At 32.9% G+C, this 22,792-nt stretch overlaps 1 protein-coding gene across 7 annotated transcripts in view; it reads left to right on the top strand.

The window, feature by feature from the left end:
* Ae2 (anion exchange protein Ae2) overlaps positions 1 to 22,792 on the top strand; it is a 30,255-nt gene that overhangs the window by 5,282 nt on the left and 2,181 nt on the right. For 2 of the 7 annotated variants that reach the window (XM_083092299.1, XM_083092301.1), the window contains exons 2-9: positions 4,731 to 4,930; positions 14,828 to 15,005; positions 15,131 to 15,212; positions 15,448 to 15,828; positions 17,023 to 17,710; positions 18,232 to 18,294; positions 20,909 to 21,503; positions 21,636 to 22,734. In XM_083092299.1, coding sequence (XP_082948425.1) covers positions 4,874 to 4,930; positions 14,828 to 15,005; positions 15,131 to 15,212; positions 15,448 to 15,828; positions 17,023 to 17,710; positions 18,232 to 18,294; positions 20,909 to 21,503; positions 21,636 to 22,734 — 3,143 coding nt within the window. In that variant the 5' untranslated portion in view covers positions 4,731 to 4,873. Of the gene's footprint in view, positions 1 to 4,730; positions 4,931 to 8,978; positions 9,132 to 12,279; positions 12,434 to 14,827; positions 15,006 to 15,130; positions 15,213 to 15,447; positions 15,829 to 17,022; positions 17,711 to 18,231; positions 18,295 to 20,908; positions 21,504 to 21,635; positions 22,735 to 22,792 lie in introns of those variants that run through there. The other 5 variants (XM_083092300.1, XM_083092297.1, XM_083092296.1 and 2 more) reach the window with 5 other exon arrangements.

Raw genomic sequence — 22,792 nt, 5'->3', positions numbered from 1 at the left:
CACTAAGTAAATGTTATCGCGTAGCAGGTGATTACCAATGTGACATTATTAAAAGTTCATAAATTGTCTTAACATTCCAAGAGAATTTCAGTACCTTTATTAAGTTAATATAATTAATATAATTAATATAATTAATATAATTAATATAATTAATATAATTAATATAATTAATATAATATAATTATAATTAAATAATAATGTTTTTAATAAAAATTTTAATATAATTATATGACATTTAACATAATATTTCTATTTAACTTTTCCAAATAATTTGTTCTTATAGTTTGTTATAAATATACATTAACGATGGAATATAATATAAATGATGATATGATTAAAAAATGACAGATCAAGAACGGAAAATTTCTATTACGTTTGTACAATGGAACCGATTCAGAATCGATTTCAATGAAAAATATCGAATGGTTACAGAAATTACAAAAGAGACCAAGCGAGAGATTGAGAGGCTCTTTCTTTGTTCTCATTTGCTTCAGGCATGGAATTTTCCACAGAAGAACGTTTTATGAGGTCTGTTGAGCGATTATAAAAGGAATGCGGTCCATTTCTTTTACTCCCCATCTTATCCCATATAACATCTTTAAGGTCCATCTTACACTTTAATTTACACACAACAATTATAATTAATCAATACAATTTATTATAATATTAAAATATTATCTTCAGATAAGAAAAGAAAACTTGAATAGCAATTTAAAAATATTATTTTTCGCAAATTCAGTTATGCAAAATACACCTTTAGGAGATTAAATTACAACATCTTGATTGTAAAATTTAGTTATTTTAAATAACTTTAGATAGATTAGTGATATGATGATATAATTTTTAGTTGAAAAGCATGTGTCAAAGAAGAGAATTTTTCGTTTATTTTATAAATAACGCGCTTTTCATTGATTGACACGCGCATTAAATTGATCTAGTAACTGTGCCCATTTTCTTTAAAATCTGTTCCATCTCGCCCCTTCTCTTTTATATATATATATATATATATATATATATATATATATATATATATATATATATATATATCGTTAGTCATCGCACCGCGGACCATGTGCGTGCACTTTGAAAAGACTTAAAGTGGAGCATGAAATAATATAGATGTTTCTATACAACAGTGAGGTCTAAATAGAATAGATCTCCATGTGAATGTTCTGCGATATGATTTCCCGTTACAATACTTATAGATTATATAAAATTCGAAAACACATTCATCATAAAATAAATACAAAATTTTTTACAAAATTAATGAAATTTATCTATCGCGTTAAATAGGAGTAATTTATTGTTGTTATACAAGGTCGCAATTTTCTCATTATTCTTTCAGGAATTTGCATTATAGAAGTATCACGTTATACAAGGTGTTTACTACATATTTAAATATATTTTATTAATGATTTATTAATGATTACTATAAGTAACATTTGAAAATTTTTCATTTTTTTGTGAATTTCTCCTATTAATTTTATATAAAGGAAAGAAGCGTTTTTAATCTTCTCTCTTCTTAGATTAGCTTCGAATTATTGTTATTCTACGAGAGCAGATAAAATATATGTGGCGAAAAATAATTTATTTTCCTCAGATTTTAGATAGATGTATCATAATTAAACAACGCATTTTTATGAGTCGCGCTACTATTAATGGGCTCAATCGTATATACAGGGTGTCCCAGATACACCCCTTTTAAAATGAAAATAAATGGCTTTTATCAAAAATCGCGAACAATTTTTAAGTAAATCGGGTACGCTCTATCAAATGGTGATATTTTCAACTTTTGATTCCGACTGGAAATACGCCATCCGGATCGGAAGTTGAATTTTTTTAGGGGAACATGGTACTTTTTATTATAGATTTGAATTGTACGTGAAAAAATAAGAAACTTTTGTATCAAACGTTTTTTCTGAAAGTGCCTCTGTGTTACTTAAAAATTGTTCACGATTTTTGATAAAAGCCATTTATTTTCATTTTAAAAGTGTACGGGTGGTCTGGGACACCCTGTATATGCGCATACGAAGCATGAGATGGATATATATCAGGATTCTATGATGTAAAACCAGGTCGAAAAACCTTCGCGATGGTCCCTCTCATTTATATAACCTTGTCCCACAAAGACGACGCCAAAACGAGGGAAACATAGCGTTCCTTTCTCTTACAAGAAATCATCTCGTTCATTTGCACGTGCAGGATCTCGAAAAATCCTGCCGACATCCGTCACGCCACTTACCAGCCTCAATCATCGGAGATATTCCTCGAATATTGAAGAGGAAAAATACGGAATAATTCTTTAAAGAATGCACGACAGAAAATCAATGTTTGTTTTGTTTTTTCATGTATCTGCGCATATTTATATGACAAAGCACGACGTAATGTCTATATATGAGTAATAATTCTTTCTTACCTTATTAATTTTAAGCATATACACATAAATCACATAAATCTAACATAAAAATATTATATATATCCGCAGTTGTCGAATAAAAATTAATTGACTAGGCTCGTAATAAAACTGCTCCATTATTTTGCATTCGGACCCCGGAATAAGTAAACCGATTCTCATATTTGTTTAATAAAAAAATTCGATCGATCGCTAAACAACCTCCGGACATATTATTCTTGCATACGTTCGATAACTGTAATAATTTTAATGTCAACGTCGCTAAAAATTTGATGAAGCACGTCTGTAGAGAATGTCACGCATTTGTAGCTTGCGGGTTCACTTCATATCCGGCAAGCTTACGTCACACGGACAGTGCGAAGTAAGAAAATCATTTGACTGATTTTGTACACCAAATATATGTATTGTGTTAGTGAAGAATATTAAAAATAAAAAAGTCTCATCGAATATAATCGATTTTACTCGCACGATTCGCTGCTTGTATTGTGTCCTATGAATGATGGTAAAACTTAACGGGACAAGAGCGCAAGAGGTTGTAAAAACAGGCGCCTGAAAATAAGACAACTTGACGTCACGTCATAGCAGATGTTACGTTTACAAAGGATCCATCTTTTTGTCGAACAAACAAAACCGACGACAAATGGAGAATTGGTCGATTTCCTCGCTACCAGACCTCCTTATTATAACATTACAATACAGGTTTAAGGTGCTTCCATACCGAGTGTATTGGATGCAATTTCATTTTTTTAAAGATTATACGCAAAAGTATAAAAGTTTCAATAGAGAGAAAAATGTGTGTGTGTGTGTTTATGAAATTAAGTAAAAAATATGCTTATGAAATTTAGAGAGAGTTTCATACATATATAATGTAATTACTTTCCTATTAATAAGAAATGATGAATGTTATCGCATTGTTATGAAAACATCTTTAGATCTATATATCTTCATATATATTCGCACGTATTTCATATCTATGCAGTCTGTTGTGTGAATGAAACTAGTCGTCAAGCTTTTAAGATCATTATTATTACGGTGAAAACGTAAAAATCTTGGAAACGTAGGAGATCTCAAAATCCTGTACAAGAATGCGAAAGTAAAGCAAAGGTAGTGTATTTTGCATAAAATGTCTTATGACGTGAGTAAAGAGAAGTGTCAAAGTAAACAATATAAGTATATATAATGTAAATACAATATATTATGCATGTATTGTAACGCACAAAAGAGACAAATTTTTCATTCCGAATGTTGATGTAATCATCGTTATGTAATTGTAGTGGGACAAAAGATGGAAAATTACGTGTCAAACCACTCGACAGACTAAATTATGTTGATTGTCGATCACACGAATACATGTCCCAAGAAATGAAAAGTGTATGTGTGTATGTGTGTGTCATTACATCTCACAGCTCATTACAGCGCGTACTTAACCCAAGACAAATAAGAGAAGACTGACTGCATTGACTTTGTTCGCGATTGTCACCGCGTTGTGAAAAATTAACAATTAATAACAGATTACGAGGTAAACTAACGAGACATGTACAACAATGAATCATTTATGGCACAATGTTTGGATTTAATTTTTGAAAAAAATGTGAAGATATTCATATGTAACTATAATTTCGATTTCAAACAAGTACAATGAAATCGAAATATTGACATTTAAATTGCATTAAATTAAAGTATCGATGTGTTGATATTGGACTCGTGCCTAAGCTACTTTAATAAGTATAATGGCGAGTATTAAAAATGAGAGAGAGAGAGAGAGAGAGAGAGAGAGAATCCTTCATCAGTCACTTCTGATGAGGCATATTTCATTCCGAATGTCATACTGTTGAGAGATCTTTACGATTAGTCCGCAAACAAGTGTTCGCGAGATTGGTATTAATAGTATAATTTCCTCAAAAACATTCATATCCTCTTTATCGCAGAAAATCTCGTTTAATTTCGCGTTTCGTTCATAATCAAACAGTAACTTTGATCTCTAATATTCTATAGATTTGCAGTATCTATATCGCGAAAATATTAAAGAATATTAGAATATTGAAAATTATTTAGAATCTAGCAAGACATATAAAGTTGATCCAATTCGAGTCTGTAAATTAATTGTTTCATTGAAGTTTTTTTTTCTGATAAACACAACTCATAAACGATTTTGTTTTGCTAAATAAATGCATACAGATACCCCGATTAACTAGAATTAAATCTTGAAATGTACATCCTATATGTTAATCTTCTAAATAAATATAACTCCTTTTATTCTTGTTAGAGTCATTCTATTGTATTGTATTAATCGCAATTGTGATTATTCGTGTTTCAGCAGCCAGCAGAACGGAGCTGTCATCACAGCGACTACTCCACATGTGGATATCGCCATCCCAACTTAGGATCGGTCGGGCACCCAGGAAAAAGACACAGCCTTAAGCTGATAGCTGCGCCATCAGCTGCTGCGACCGGTGAAAGATGGAGAACACTGATGGATCTAGAAGAAAGCTCTCTTTCCTCGGCTTCGGCAAACGGGTATCAGTGATTTAATGCTTAATCATGACTTAACTACAGCGCGCAATACTTAATATTTATAATTAATATTTATAATTAATATTTATAATTAATATCTAAAGATATAATTGAACGAGAAACATTCATGCTTGTACATCTGAGAATATTATCGATTGGTGTCGGATGATCTAATAGAGGTAGCGGTATGTCGATAAATGATATTCCATATCGGGATCGATATGCATTCAAATGCGTACTGCAATAAATGTAATATCACATTACTTGACTGGCAATGACAATATCTCGTATATATATACATGCAAATATTGCAACCATCTTTGCATTCTTTTTATTTTTAACAATAAAATATGAATGTCTCTCTTCGATTTTCATGTTTAGTTTGGAGAGAGTAGCTTAAAATAAGAGATACATTTTTTTTATAAAATTGTTTTCACACATACATACATTTTAAAGATTGAAAATTCTGTCGAAGACAACTCGTATTTAATTAATTTTAAGCGGATTTTGCCGAAACCATAAGAGATACATAAAAAATGTTTAAGATGAAAATTTTATGGCTTTAAATATATTCTTTATAATAATAGATTTTAATTTTTTCAAAGAGTGAATATCTTTAAAGATCTACTTTCTAATCTATTTCACATTAATAATCTAACAAATTTTAAATTTTTAAAATTTCTTGGCAGCGCTATTTATGTTACGTCTGCATCGCGCTTATATATATATCGCACGGTATTTGATAACAACCTATTTATTTCACATTCCATACAGTTGCGTGCACATGCATAGCATACAATATATTAAATGAATAATTTAAATATAAGAGGATAATTTTTTAATACTTTTGGCGATATTTTTAGCTAAATAATTTTAACATTTACATTAAAGAAAAAAATAATATCGTCAAAGGCATTAAAGATTATCCTATATATATATAATACATAATAAAAAGTTTAATAAAATGTTATATAAATTATAAAAGATAAAACTTATATAAAAAATGTAATAAAAATTATATGCAGACAAATATTATACATTATGTATTATAATATTCCATATTATGGAATATATTATATTACTTTGTACATATAAAATTTATATAAAAATCAAAATGTTATAATGTTTTCCTAGAACAATCATTCGATTTTATATTTTTATAATTTGTATAGAAATGCATACATTTTTCATAAAAAATATTTTAAGAAAATTACGATATATATATAGGCAATTCTTTTCTCACATTTTTAAATTAAAAAAAACAATATGAAAATTATTCTTCTCTTACTATTTTTAAATTATTCTTTTTATTTTCCCTATAAATAGGGCAGAGTTGTACAGGAAAGAAAAACATATATGAATATATTTTTATATATAATTATGTAGAAAATTATAAATATAAATATTAAAAGCAATAAAACTTTTATCTGAGACATTTTTCTAATATATATATATATATATATATATATATATATATATATATATATATATATATATATATATATATATTTTATTTCTCTCATGATGATAATATTTACGATATTAACTTGAAACTAATAATATATCACTCAGTTATCTACAGCAGAAAGAAAGATCTTTACAAAAAGATGCATATTTTTAATTGAAAACTACTCTTTATATATACTCTTTATATATACACGTTCAAAGTCCATTACAATTGAGAATAAATTCTTCTATATGTTTGCTTGTGTGAAAATCCTTCATATCAATTAACACTTTTAGCGCTTTTTAAATTTTTCTCACCAAGTATTCGTTTAAATATATAGCATATTTATCTAACAATAAGTATTTATGCAAATATTTATGATAATTATTATATCATATCGCTATTATATTTTGGGGATAATAATAGATCTTTTTTTTGATTGTGAAGAAAGCGATATTTTTTATAACTTTTATTTTCTCAATTGATTTGATGAGAGAAGGATTAAGAAGCAATTGTAACGTGAAACTTCAAAACGATAGTTAGTGACTCATTGACTTTTACACTTCCGGCACAATCATTGCAAGTTTTATTGCAATCATGATAGATTGTGAAATATAATAGATCTCTTTGATCTGTTAAGAAATATATAAACATTTCTATGAAGAAAGAAATTATACAGTAGATACGAAACGCTCTGCAAGAATGTAAAGCTTTTGTTAAATATAAATATACTATACTATATATAATATCAATCTTTTCGTGTCATTGGCATTAGTCGACAAAGTTTAACACTTTGAATATTTTGGCGTATAATTGGAGATAGAATATTTTTATAATATTTTAGAAGACTTAACTCTTTTCTTTCTCTTTTAATTAGCTCCTAGTCAATGAATTTCATTGTAATAATATTAAAAATCGATCATTAAATCACACAAAATCATCAGAAGATTGCAAAAGATTTTATCCGATTATACAGGTCTGATATTTTCTATCATTTTTGCTAAGAAGGCGACATTAATTTTCTAGTGTATTATTCTGATTCATCTAAAAAAAAAATCAAAATTCATCTAAAAAAAGAATATGCAATAAACATAGTCTTCATTCAATTTTGTCGACTAAATAAACAAATTCGTATACTTTCGCACGTGCTATCGTTCGAAATGAACGTAAGCATATGAGGTAATGAGGTTTCGTAAATGTGAATCATAATGAGATCTTCATGTCAAACATATTCTTCATGTCAAACATTTCGTGCATACAGAACGAGTTGTATATAGGAGAGGAGATCCGTGTTAGGAAGTAGCGTGTGGATTATCACTTCATCGCGATTGTCTCCTAACTCTGACATAGATTCGTAAAAGCGGGACGACCTCGAGCGGGACTGATTAGCCTGATTGTTGACGGTCGCAGGTCAATAACCATTTGATATCATATATGCGCGTGATATAGGCAAAGACGCGTGACTCGCGCGGCCAGCACGTGATTTCGATCGCGAGGAAAGTTGCCAGGAACGCGCTGCGATCACATGCTTCCACATTGCTCACATTATATATTTATTATACTATAGTTTCTTACAGTGTGAGGAACGTAAATTTTCAGAGTTGCGTTCCAAAATTTATTTTTCTTTGGACTAGAATGGCATTCGATCGTCAGTCAGAATAAAAGAACCCAAAATTTCTTTATCCTGTAAATTTTGAAACATTAGTCAAGCGAATCGAGGACTCGACCAATCGAATATCGTCAACATATGCAGAATTATAGTAATCAAAACGGTTGCATAATCACAAAGAATCGAATCCAGACGTTTATCCTTACAAACGAATTATCGAACACATTAATATTGAATTGATTACGAAATCTCGGTTTGATCGATCACGGATGTTCATTCTTGCTCTTTTCTATTACTCGCAATTTTTTTTCACTAAGATTCACAACGTTTAATACGATATAATTTTTTCGATTTGCGATTAGTTTCGTTTCGTTTCATCTGGACCAAACAACGGAGTGTCGGTCGCTTTCGCTCCTTCGTTTTTATATGGAATTGAAAATTGTCTAATGAAAACGCAAATTGGACTAGCATTCGCGAAAAACGATGTTAAAAAAGAGCAATTTTTTTATAATAGCAATAACAAAACTTTCTGAAATTCAAAGAATATTCATTAAAAAATAATAATTCAAAAAATTAGAAAATTATTAAAAATTGTCCACAAGAAGTTGGACAATTATTAGGCAATCTTTAAATTATTGAGAGATTCGAGATGGCTATATTTGTATCGAATCACGCGGTACCAATTTGGAACATATTATGAAACAAATTATGAAGAACACACACGATAATTTTGAGAAAGAAATATTTTCAGTTTTTTAGGAAAATTATTTTATCGAAAAATTGATTTACCAAATTGATTTTTTATTATTCTCTTTCTCCTTTCTTTTTTCACACATACCGTAGCCCGAGAGCAAACAAAGAGGTCAAATTCCTGAAATAGATCCGCTTTGACTAATGCTCTTCTGTTGCATTCTCATCGTGCATCGCATAAGTTTAAGGTATTAACAAGTCTAGCGACGTTCAGGGTAGCGCTTATGCAAGGTCGGAAGCCGCAAATTCGATTATCAAGAATGGCGTCAATCGTATCCGCGCTATCATGTAGAGCTGATTGTCGCCGGCGTTGCCAGTGTACAGGTGGGCCGCTTATGTCGGAGCTTGTTGCGCGGTTTATCCGCGCGAGAAAAATCACTTCCATGTTCGCGACAAAGGTAGGAATATCTGTTTTGTAATGATGTTAGATTCGTCATAGGATACGCTCCTCCTGCTCATTTCTTTGCCGCTCAACGAGACAAGCAAGATTATCCGTTTGTTATGCAATGATTGTACAAAGCATTTATTTATCGATTCACTTTAAAAGCTGGATAGCCTCGAAGCTGTCCAAGTCGTCGGAACATACCTTTGCGTCGATAATTCTTTTAATAATAATTTCTAAAAGACTTTATCGTTTACAATATTTTGGATATCAAAAAATCGTTTAATTGCAAGTATGAATGCAACTGATTTTTTTATATTGTGATTGTTAGTTTAACAATGATGAAGAAAATAATAGTAGATAAAAAATTTTTCAGGGAAAAGAAAAGTTCATGTGAACAATTCGAACAATTTGAGGTCTGTGTTTTTTCTTCATTTTTTTATTCACGTTTAATTATTTTTCTTTCTCTTTTTTTCTGTCGTCTTCTGATCACGTTTAAGGTTCATGTAACTCGCCGCCAAGTGAACTTGTGCTATGAGATAAAAGTAGCCAATCGTTTAAAGCATGAAATTTTCTTTCACAGAATCTAAACATCACTTTTTTTTGCATATCTTTTACATTTTTATTTTATTTTTCTAGAATATTAACTAAAAAGATCGATAAAAATGTCGGTGCGAGAATTATTCTTCCTTGCGTGAGACTTAATTGCAAGATTCTTAGGAATCACGTGTACGTACATTGACCATCTTGTTAATTGCGGAAATAATCCACGAGAAATAATTGTCGATAAAAAACGAAGATTATCGTTTGTCATTGACCGACAAATATTAAACGCTTTATCGATTCTTCTGTCGGAAAAGGTCACCACGAACGTATCAGGGAATAAATTAGAAAGATTGCGATTCAAAGTCGATTAGCGCAGAGAAGCACACGTCGAATAGGAAAACTTGAACGATGATGGAAGAGCTTATTGTTGTCTTGTCGATAATAATAATAGTGTTGATGCTAATAAAAGTGAAAAGATTGGCGATCCATATCGCGATGATGGAGTTGTTGATGAAGATCAGTAACAAATAATAGATATCGATTATCTCTTGTGAAAATAATCAACGCGAAAATGCGAAAAAGATTCCTATAAAAATTTCTCTAAATAAATGTGAAACTTTTTATCCAAAGATTTCCAGATTGGTTTTTGTCATCTAGACAAAAGTATGCGATATATATTTGACAAAAGATATGTACAGGATGAAAGTAGACAATTTCCATAGGCATATAATACAAGTAAAAATAATTCCATAAGTTAAAAATCTTATGCATCTTTACTGAGATATTGGTCTTTAAAGTTAAAATTTGAAAAACATTTTTCTTAAATAACTTTTATATCACTTCAGAGATTTTAATAATTTATAATAATTATTTTTATGTCAAGTACAGGTATTTAAAATAATATAACATGATAGATTTCGTAATATCATGGCGAAGAGCCAAACGCAAATTACTTATAAGCTTTTTAATTTAAAACAAGACGATAGGTTTCTTTTATTTTTAAATGTTTTTAGATTTTTTCCACATTTTTTCTAAAAAAAGTTTCATTTTTCTCTCTCTCGTAAAAACTCACTGTTTCCGAGAAAAACACATTTGATTGATAAAAAAATAAAGTTTTATTCACAGATAATAGAGCAATTGTACGAATGCATTGTAGAAAAAAATTTTATAGGAATTTATATAGGATTATTTTTACCTGCTCTTTTACGTGCTTACTTTTACCGAAAGATCCTGTATATATGTGTATACAAAATGGAACCTGTATATATATTTGGTGGGAAAAATTGTTTCTCTTATATGTTGCTTCTTTTATTCCTCGTGCACGTTTCTTTCCCTTCAATGATCGATAACATCTCTATGACCTAGGCCGGGGTTGACCCGGTCAATGCAATTCTTGTTCCCCCATCGCGCGTACCGCTTGCTATTCAGCACCGTCAGCTGAGGTTTCCCACCTGCGGTTGTGGAGATTCCCCCTCCTACTGTGAGCTTTCTCCTCCTTCGAGCTGTTTTACTCGAGTCTTTTTATTCCGGATTTCACGGCCGATTGACACTTGTTGCGTCTCCCAGTCTCCGTCAATCATTTGCCTGCGCACAGCTCTCTGATGACAGCTCTCTTATTCCAAATATGCCAAGGGACTGGCAGTTGTACCTTTCTTTTTTAAGAAAGACCATAGTTTTTTGCTATATATATATAGAAATGTTAACCATTCATCAATTGTGTGTTAATTGAGTTATAGTGATATAGAATTAATAGCAAAATACTGGACAGATTGTCCAATAAGTTGCATTTATTCTTTCTCTTTCTAGCTTTCTTTGTCTCTTTTGAATTGTTATGTAAAAGACTTGCACAAGATCTGACAGAGAAAAACAAATTCAATAGTTTTAACATGCGAAGAATGTCTTTTATACGATTTATTTGTACTTCCAAATACCTCAAAATACCTTTGAAATACTTCGAAAACTTGTCCATTCTTTATCCATCTTCCTATTCTTCCTATTTATTTTACCTTATTTAAATGTATTCTCTTCTTGTTAATCTTGGAACAATTTCCATATTTTATCTCGTGGTACAAAGGAAATTGATTTCTTTTATTTATTACTTTCTTTATATAAACATCTATCCTTTTTAAGAGGCAAAATGCAAAATTGCATAATCTTTTTCTCTTTTATCTCAGATTTTTCTCTTTTATTTAGATGGATATCTATTCATTTTTTTCCAATATAACAGTATACAGTGTCTTCGAAAAAATCTCATTATCGTTCGAAATAAAAATACACTAATCCTGAATAATATTGTTTAATTTAAGCGATCGAATAAAAAGCGGTACACTCGGTTGTACGGTCGTTGGCCAGGAAATTAGCTTACAGGAAATTGAAAATCTCGAGTGGAAATCCCGATAAATCGCGAGTGGATGGGTGGGAAGGGAGGAAATGAGACGGGAGCGGAGAAAGAAAGGAACGAAGGGGTTACTCTCTGATTGAGCATATGGGGTTAATATCGATCCGTGTGCGCGCGCCTTCGCTTCCTCGGACTGTTCATGCGTTTCCCCACCATCCTTTTTCCCCTCTTTCTCTCTTCCCGGTCTTCCCGGCACCACCCTCCGCCCTTTAGTTCGAGTCCCTCCAGTTCCGAGCGCCAACCGGCCGGGTTGTCACTCTGCCCGGGATGCCATGCCCGAGGTCGCTGCCGGTTCCTCCAGGAAATCGTTTCTGGAGCGGGCGCGGAGCAAACTTCTCCGCTGGTTACGACGTTCTCTGCGGACCACGCACCAGGTGATCAAAATGGGCCATCTTGTCCCGCTCACGAAATATTGGCCCGTCATCCTAATCACCACTCGCACTTTGACTAGACAATTTCCCGGGGAGGCAAGGTCTCCGTGCTACTCTTGTAGCTCCTTGCTCTTGACAAATCTATTTATAATTCTATTTAATGAAGTATAAGGAAGATCTGTTATGTCATGCAAACAGTCTGCGGAAGTTGTCGCAATCTATAGGTTCGGGATATGGACTTTGAAGTCTGTGAAATCCAAATATTCCCAAATATAAATTTTTACAAGTCAGATACAGTGACAAATTATTCTTTTATCTAAAATGTATTGTCATGTAATGCACAATAATGCACAAGAAATATATAATCTCCAACACTATTCTATTTCTCTCTCATTTTTACTTATAATAAAATTATTATCACGAACGTTATGAACTAGATCTTGCATGAATTACATTTTTTTAGTTATTACATAAGCAACGATATTTGACATGTTATAATTTCTCTTTTAATATTATATTCTTATCTTTTTTTATTGTAAAAAGATGGACATTTTATGTTATTATATCCACGCTGAAATGTAGAAATCATATTGAAAGAAAGTCTGTTCTTAAATTTCCAACGTAATCTTGTTGCAAAAATAAAGCACTAGTTGATGAAACCGTGTGATGAAACACGGCTACATTCTTAATTTAGTTTTACCTTAGCTAGTTTAGTTTTACCAAGTTCTTGGACGCTGACAATTCGCAAGAGAGAACTTGGCCAAATAACTCTGTGACATTCATTTTGATAGTCGTGCCGGATGACGTGTCAAATTAGTTCGATACTGTTTCGAAATTCGTAATAAAGAAGATTCTTATATATATTTTTTTTCATATCTTTCTCTTAATATTAAAATGATTGATGTATCATAAATGTTTTTCTATTCAAAGTTGAAATTCATATCGAGAGAGTATCGGCTTAATTTTTTTACGATAAAATAATTTTACAACTTGAGTTTTGCCGAATAAAAAAGCAAATATATGCTCCTGGACAAAATTAACGCATAATTTTTTTTTTCACTTTTTCTTTAAAATTTTTCGTTAAAATTTAAATATCAGCTTTTAAAGAAAAAGTGAAAAAAAATTATGCGTTAATTTTGTCCAGGAGTATATATCCGAGTGGGAGATCCATTGCAGATCTGCCACTATACAAAGCCAGTTTTCTGATAACATGTAACGAAGTGCGAGATCGATTCTCTCACAATAGCTCTTTGGCTATTGTGAACAAACGTTATGCGCTTGACCCGGGCAGATATGCCGGGTAATGTATTTTTAAACTTGTATGAGAAAGTGAAACATAAAACAAGGGAATGAATTTCAAAGTGAATTTCTGTTTTACAACAAATTGATAATTGATAAAATCGCACATGAATTAGCGCATAGTAAATTGGCTGCAAGAGGTGAATGTAATCTATCTTTAGATTACGAAAATAATTTGGATTTCAAAGTGTGATGAACGAAATTATGAGCTAACGAGCTAATTGCAAATTTAAGATGTCTATTCCTGAAACATCTATTTTTCGCAAATACCTTTAATGACATTTATATGCATGTGAGATGTGAAGAGTCAGAATGCGTAACTAATAAATACTTAAAACATTATACCACTGTTAATATTCGACAGTGTTAATATTTGTCAAATGTACAAATCTACAAATCTCCTAGAATAGGTTGATAATATATTTGTCTAAAATAACAGCCTGATTATTCGTAAATACCTATATCAATTTTTTCTAAATTGCATAGATGAAATAGCAATAAAAGGAATTAAATGCGCTTAGTTGCCTCTTGTATAAAATATCCCATAAGTAGAAATCCTTAAAACATTTTAAAATTCGGTAAAAGGAAAGAAATTGGTGGAAACAATCTCTTTTTATAAACGTGTAAACTTTTAATGAAAATATGCAGTGGTTCTTCGATAAACGATCTAAAATATAATAAGTAATTCCTTACGTCAAGAGACGTTATACATCAGACGGTTTTATGTAATAGTCTGGTAATAACTAACAGGTCACGTATGAAACAAGACATAAAACTCTTTGCTCTTTGTACAATATTAATCCCGAGGAAATATCAAGAACTTTACGTGCAATGAGTGAACATTCTATATATATATATATATTTTTTTATAGAATTATGATGGTATGATTTTATTGCAGCATAAAATGTGCGACAAGAATAAGAAAGCGATATCTTTATGAGAGACTCGAAAACTTATTTTACGCAAAGTTTGATTTAACATCTTATCGAAGACACCTGACATTAAGGACATTGTTCCTGCTGTAATCATTAAAATAATTTAAGGCGCTGAACAAATTGCGACAAATGTCAATTTATGCCTCTGTTTGACATCGTTAGATCGATGGACATGGCGCGGAGATGGGACCGGAACTCGACGAGGAGATGGAAAAGGTCTTCGCGATGGACACCGCAGAGAAATTCGACGTAGCCCGGCTCGGTTCGCCCTCGGAATCGACTGGATCGGATCGAGATCGCGATCGCGGGCCGCCGCGACATGGCGATCGCGATGTCAATCGTAAGTTATCTCTTTTCTACTATTTTTATATTTCTGTATATTTATATTTCTCTATTTTTCATTTCTGGAATCGTCTCTCATTGAAATCGAAAACAATAAAAAACCGATAAATTTTTTTTTTATAGAACACCGAAAAAGAAGTTACCCTCATCCGCACATGCCCCTAAAAAGTTTGCATTCCAGATCTATGCGTCGACATTTTTCATCGTAAGTTACGTTTCAAATAAAAATATACATTTGATAAGATCTATTTCTTTTGGACTTTCTGAAATATCTTTTGACGTTCTCACTCAAAAATATGAGTAATGATAGAAATTCTTGTGATGCTTCTCTAAATTTTAAGATGTGATGTTATTAAAATTCGTTTGAATGTGTGTTGAACTTCTTCGCCGAATATTGACATCAAAGAAGGTAGATCTTATATTACTCCAATTGTTCTTAGTGAAGGATCGACGGCGGAAGCATTCGAGAAGGACCACAGCAATGGTCAAGCAAAGAGTAATGAAGTCCAGGAGGTCGATGGAACGAATCAAAACGGATTGCAACTTCCCATTGCACCTGATCAAACCGAAATCGAAGGCGATGAAGAGACAGCGGAGGAAACTGAAAACGTAATTAGTAGCGAGAGCGAGGCACCAATCTCAGAGAGAGCAGCTTCCGGTTTCAGCGACAGCCCGACCGTCGGTAGTCCGAGGGTGCAGTTCGAGAAAATCAAGGAAGAAGATGGACCCAGCGCACAAATGGAAATACAGACAGATGATGCTTTGAGTGGCCTCCACGAAGATGATCGAAAGTGCCGACGGCATCAAAAACATGAACATAAGTAAGTTAATTCGATCTGATGACTTGAAGAGAGGAAAAAGAGGGATAAAAAATAAAGAAGAAAAGTCGTAACTTTGAATTAGTGTACTTAGCGTCAAATAAAAAGATAATGTCTTTGCGATCTATATACAGGGTGTTTCTTAATAAGTGCGAAAAATTTTAGGAGATGATTCTTTGTCGAAAATTAAGGGGAGTTTTTCATATAAACATTAAAAAGTTCTAATAAAAAAATTGAAGAGGGGTTCTAGTTTCATCCCTTTATAACAATATGGGAGGCTGAAAAAAATATTAATAACCTTTTTACTAGTAGAAAATATTCACCTAATTTCATTTCTTTAACTTGTCCCAAATTTGAGAACAAACTTAAAATCTAATTTTTACGCCCCATTTTTGGAGAAGTGTAACTCCACAGGGAGGGATGTATGAGTATATGTTTATATGAAAAACCCCCCTTAATTTTCGACAAAGAATCATCTAAAATTTTTCGCACTTATTAAGAAAAAAACACCCTGTATATTTATATATAATAATAGTAGAATATAAAATCTCTTGAAAAGTGACGATAAAATACACTGAAGTGAAAATATAATTTCAGTTTATAATATACCGTGTCTGCAGATGTTATATACGTAAAAAGTCGAATTGTCCTCGATATTTAAGTGAAAATTAAAATCTGACATTTTAAATCATAATTGGATTCATATTTGCTGTATAAACTGTGCAATTATGAACACGAAACGGTCGATCTTTTTTCGTGCCATCCCGAGCAACGAGCTAGATTCGTGGCGCGACAATTTCGGTACGGAATGGTACCAAACGGATATATTAAAAATTTACAGGGTGTGTGCTAGAAAATGTATATCAGCGTTAATTTAGATAGGACCAGAGATTCTTTTTAATTGTTTTCGCAGATAAGAAATTCTTCCGCGCAAATGAGAACTCTATAATTTACCTGTGGCACGAAATAAATTGAAGTTATACACAAGAAGATAAGGACCAAACAAAATGCCTCATTATATGTATAAATGCATTATCACTATTATTATTGCAATAAGTTTAATAAATCTTGATTAATTTGAGATGTCTTTCTATTGTGATAAAAATATCAGAGAGTTTTCTTTCTTTTATAAAAAATTCAAATTTAAAATTCTTTTAAAATACAAAAATATTTGATTGATCAATTAACTTCTTTCAGACGTCATCACCACAAATCTCGCAAGTATTCCCTGCAGGAGGACCCGCAATGGCGGAAACGGTCAGGAGCCGGTCTATCAGATATCTCGAGTTTACTGACTCGACGCGTCAGCGTCCAGCCGGAGGAGGCGAGCACCTTGCAAGAGCTTGACATCGATGATTTGGAATCACATCGTAGTGATGATCCGCGCGGTATGCGCCGACATAAAGCCGCCCACTCTATAGTGCAGATTGGCCGACGTAAAGAGGGTGGTATCCCTCTCGATACTTTTAAAAAGATGTACGATCACTCGCCGCACAAGGTATTCGTTCAATTAGACGAGTTACATGGCTTAGGCGAGGAACGTGAATGGCGTGAGACTGCCAGATGGATCAAGTACGAGGAAGACGTCGAAGAGGGTGCCGACAGATGGGGCAGACCTCACGTGGCCTCTCTCAGTTTTCATTCACTGCTAAATCTCCGTCGTTGTTTAGAGACCGGTGTAGTCCTTCTCGATCTGGAGGAAAAGGACTTGCCTGGACTGGCCTATAGAATAGTCGAGCAGATGGTCGTCGAGGAGCTGATCCTGGCCGATGACAGACCAGTCGTGATGAGAGCGCTGTTGCTTAGGCACAGACATGTGCATGAACACGAACGCGGTTTCCGATTTGGCGGCAAGAGGAGTTATTCCAGTTACACCAGTCTTCAGGTAATTTAGCTTTAGCGCCAATGCTCGCCGTGTACATTTATCGTGCGCGCGAAAGCGATTCCGATTAATCTCGATTAATCGCAAGACTCGCTTCGAGATTGCTTGTGTTAGAAAATAAATAAATATCGATACAGAAAGTGAGGGAACCGTAATAATCAATTATTCAACCAGATAATAACCGTATTTACAGGCTTTAGGGTTGCAAATATAAATTAGATTCGACGAGAATTCCAGCTTAATTTTTGCTATGCCAGACTGATGCAATCCTGGATTTGCATGTATTTAATTTCGAAAACTCGGCAAATAATAATCGCGACGACCATAATGGATGCTGATACATTTTGCCATAATTACGCGTTGAAATTTAGAAAGAAAAATGAATTTTGTATGTTTATTTCGCGATCTATGGAAATGTCGAAGACCACCTGCGAGGACGATGTGTTACGCGGTCAGTAGTGAGTAGTCACAGTGGGTGACAAAAGATAGGCTTGACTGATAGTGTGCTAATGTTATTTCCACAGTCCATCTGGCTGGAGGAAGAAGATGCTGCGCGGGAAGCCGCTGAGAACCATGTAACTCAACATGTAAATCTCTCGTTTCCCGAGAATCACACAAACGCAGTCTTTTTTTATATATATATCTTCTTGTTACTCTATAATCGTTCATTCTATTCGTCCGCTACTTTCATACAAATATTTTTCTATTTCTTAAACTAAACCCGGCATGAGTTTGCGGGACAAATAAAATGTGTACATTTATAAATAATTATAAATTTTTTCTTAAAATCCTTTTTTAAAAGTATAACTGTACACAATACAAAACATTTATTGGATAAATATTTTTTATTAATATTTTCGATTTTAATTTGATTTAATACGTTTTCTGTGTATTTTATATATCAATTATCGACAATGTTGCAGCACAAAATTTATATATCATCAGTTTATCATTAGCTCTAATAGCTAAATCGATATATAACAAAAAACACTGATTAGAACAGTCATTAGCAATATGTTACTATATAAGTATTGTAATACTTATATTAGGTTACACAGCATATCGAAAAAGAAACCAAACTTTAAAATTTTCATCATCAATTTATCATTATCTCTAATAGACAAATCAATGTAGAAAAACATTAATTAGAATTACATTAGCAATGTGTTACTATATAAGTATTGTAATACTTAATTTACACAGTGTGTCGAAAAGAAAACTAAATTTTAATTTTTTCCCTTGAAATTAACAGCATTATGTAACATCTAAATATCAGAAAAGATAGTTAAGCATGCTTATCCCTTCTATCGAAATCCTTTATCAAAAATGGCTTCTATCAAAATTTGATCGAAATTAAACAAATAATTGTGCATCACCTAGCATCTACTATATAACTATTTCCTATTAAAATGAAAATGACAATATTAGATAACGTTAAAGCTATAGAAGCAACCAAAGATTATTGAGGCTATCCCAAAGATGGATTTACACAAATTGGATTTACACATTTATATTTTGGTTCAACGTGTCTGTTGTATTGATGCAAGAATGATTCAGGTATTTTAAATACATATTGATTTTTGACAAAATAAATAATAATTTTTTTTATTCAAAAAATTTCTTTTCCGACACATTGTGTATACATAAATAAAATTCATTTTAGTCACATAATCTTTGGAATAATTTTTGATAAAATTTTGCTTATATCGATTCAAATTTGCGATTTTTTAAAATTATTTTGATAATATAAATACCACGGTTTTGTTTTGTGATTTAAGCAAACAAATAAGATCACAGCTCATTCTTGCAGTTTTTCCATTGTTACGTCCACAACTTGCAGTTTTTCCATTGTTACGTCTCCGCGGGTGTCTTCTTACAATTAGTGGCTTACTTAGTACGGCTCCTGAAACCTATATTCTAGAAGTTTTCGTGTAGTGCCGTCCACGTCGATCAATAACGACAACTTAAAATGCTTATAATCATGTGTATCCCGCTTCTCTTCATTAGGCTTCAAAACTTTATGTATAATTTATTTATACTCTTTTTTTCCTAATTTTCTATATTAAAACCACGAAGATATGACACATTTCTCCGGCATTGAATAGTTCGTATAAACTATTTTATATATCGTAATCTCGGAGATCAGTTTTTCAAAACGTTGAACCGTATCTTCGTGTATGTATTACTTTATTTTTGTGTATTAATTTATACTCACGAATATATTCTTTATAGCGATAGAAGAGTTTTTTTCAGTTTTTAGTTTGAAATCAGTACTTCTAACAGAGTGTTTTCTTATTGTGCGATATTTTGTCTATTTCTATGCGTCATGAAATGCTAGAATGCAATCATGTTCTTTTTGTTAATATGTTTTTACTTTTTTTATTCTGTTAAAAAGCTCAATCTCAGCTTGTTATTCCTTTTTGTTGGGGAACTTATCACATATTATATTATTTTTGAATATTTTATTTTTCATAAGTTATTAGACAATATCATGAAATTAGACGAACAGATATCATTCTATCTAAGTCTTAAACACATTTCGTAATTTGATGAAGAACCGAGTTGTATTAACATAAATGAAAAAATTATTATTTCTCGATTTATTAATAGAGAAGATCTTTAATAAATATTTATAAAAGATAACATCTCAAAAAAATTATCTTCATTTTATGACATATATTTTACGGGGTAGAATCTTGTGTGATTGTACTTTAAATCGCATGAGCGACTCTTTCTGATTAATATATCACTTCTTTACTGATCAGTTTATATTCATTTTAAGTGATCAATGACTTTGATGTTGACAAGGCGTGATCTTCGATAACTTGCAATAGATTTTAATTGTCATTCATTGTTTCAAAAGCTATAAACAATTTAAATAAATAAAGAATATGCTTTCTGCAAAAGTTATTCATAACAGCACAGAAAGATTGCAGACATATTATATATAATGAAGATGACTGATGAGATATTATTTTTTATATATATTTATTGATTTTTGTATTAATGAACAGAGAATATATCTTTTACTTACTGCTAATTCTTCTACTTGAATTATTTAATGATATGTATGTTGTTCTAGTTTCAAGATATTGAAGTAATCGATATAGAATTCTCTCACGAAAAGTTTATATAGTCTTTCTTCGACAAAATCAAAAAATTCTCAGACAGCTCTCTAAAAAGTTTCGAAATATTCGACAGAATCTGCACGACGCGAAGCCGAAGATCATATCATCGAATCTGGCGCTCGACAGTAATCACACCGTAGTCGATATAAAGGAGGAGCTAACATATATGAGTAGTAACGAAGACCTAAAGAAGAGTCACAATGACTACATTCTGAAGAGGATCCCAGCTGGTGCTGAGGCGATAGTTGTTCTCGTCGGCGCTGTCGATTTTCTGGATCAGCCGACAATAGCTTTCGTGCGTTTGGCCGAGGGTGTACTGATGCCGTCCATTACGGAGGTTACAATACCAGTCAGATTTATGTTCACTTTGCTGGGGCCAAGAAATGCAGATCTGGATTACCATGAGATTGGTCGATCCATTTCCACGCTAATGGCGAACACATCATTTCATAAGGTTGCTTATAAAGCGACCGAAAGACGAGAGCTATTATCAGCCATCAACGAGTTTTTGGATGATTCGATAGTATTGCCACCCGGTGACTGGGAGAGACAGGCCTTGTTGCCATTCAATGAGCTTAAGGCGAAGAGCGAGGCTATCAGAAAAAGAAAGGCCAAAGCGCTCGAGGAGAAGAGCAAACCAGTGCAAAGTGAAGCAGCTATAAAGAAAGGTAATTTCTTCAAAGTCTTTTAAAATTCGTAGTATCTTGATGGATGAATTGAGTATTTTTTTCCAATTTTTTAAATTTATCTCATCTTCTTTTCTACGTTTTTACATAACTAATCACGTCTTCAATAAATAGCTCTTTTAGCCGGCGAAGAGGAAAAAAGACCACTGGACGATGATCCACTGCGACGTACCAAACGACTATTTGGTGGCCTCATCAACGACATCAAGCGTCGTTATCCTTTTTACTTGTCCGACTTTACGGATGGAATGAACTCTTCTTGTCTCGCGGCGGCCATCTTCATGTATTTCGCCGCGTTATGCACTGCTATTACTTTTGGCGGTTTAATGAGCGATAAGACGCAGAATACGATTGGCATTTCTGAAACCTTGATTTCTTGCTCATGGACGGGCGTGGTGATGGCTTTGTTTGCAACTCAACCGCTGGTGATTATCGGCACGACTGGTCCGCTGTTGCTCTTCGACGAGAGCTTGTACAATTTTTGCCTGGCGAACGACCTTGAATTCCTTACTGTACGGGTATATGTTGGCGTTTGGATGGCTATTATTGCCGCGATAGTTGCCTGCGTCGAAGGTTCGGTCCTTGTGCGGCTCTTCACACGTTTTACCGAAGAGATTTTCACCGGATTGATCTCCATTCTCTATATCGTTGAGACATTCATCAAGCTCTACAATTACTTCGTACGTAATCCACTCCTCTACGAGTACAGCTTCGGACCAGACACCAACAACACCATCTATCCGCTCTATGTCGTCGAAATGCAAGTAACTAATTCACTGAATGAGACCGGGGAAAGCTTGCACTTGGAAAATGCACGCGAATTGATACCGAGTCGCGACATCGCTGGATTGTTGATCAATCAGCCCAACACGGCTCTGATGTGTACTATTCTTTGCCTCGGTACATTTCTGGGCGCCTACTACTTAAGAATCTTCCGTAACAGTCATTATTTGGGTCGTAGTGCCCGACGAGCCTTCGGAGATTTCGGCGTGCCCATCAGCATCATTATCTTCGTTTTAATCGACTACTTGACTATGGTAAAGACAGAGAAGTTGCTTGTTCCCGAAGGTCTCACCCCAACCATGCCTAACAGAAATTGGTTCGTTTCTCCAACTGGCTTTGTAAAACCTATTCCAGTCTGGATGATTTTTGCTTGCGTCGTGCCAGCTTTGCTGGTTTATATTCTAGTGTTTATGGAGACTCAAATATCAGAGTAAGTAAATTTAATTCATTTGAGCCTAATTATCAGCTGTGCTTTCGACTAATCAATC

Source organism: Camponotus vicinus, unplaced genomic scaffold (assembly GCF_025532165.1).
Source record: "Camponotus vicinus isolate PSW18456_S1 unplaced genomic scaffold, iyCamVici1.0 SCAF_2, whole genome shotgun sequence".
NCBI classification, from domain to species: Eukaryota; Metazoa; Arthropoda; class Insecta; order Hymenoptera; family Formicidae; genus Camponotus; species Camponotus vicinus.
Note: the sequence above shows the minus strand (reverse complement) of the source record. Positions and strands in the feature narration are given on the sequence as shown.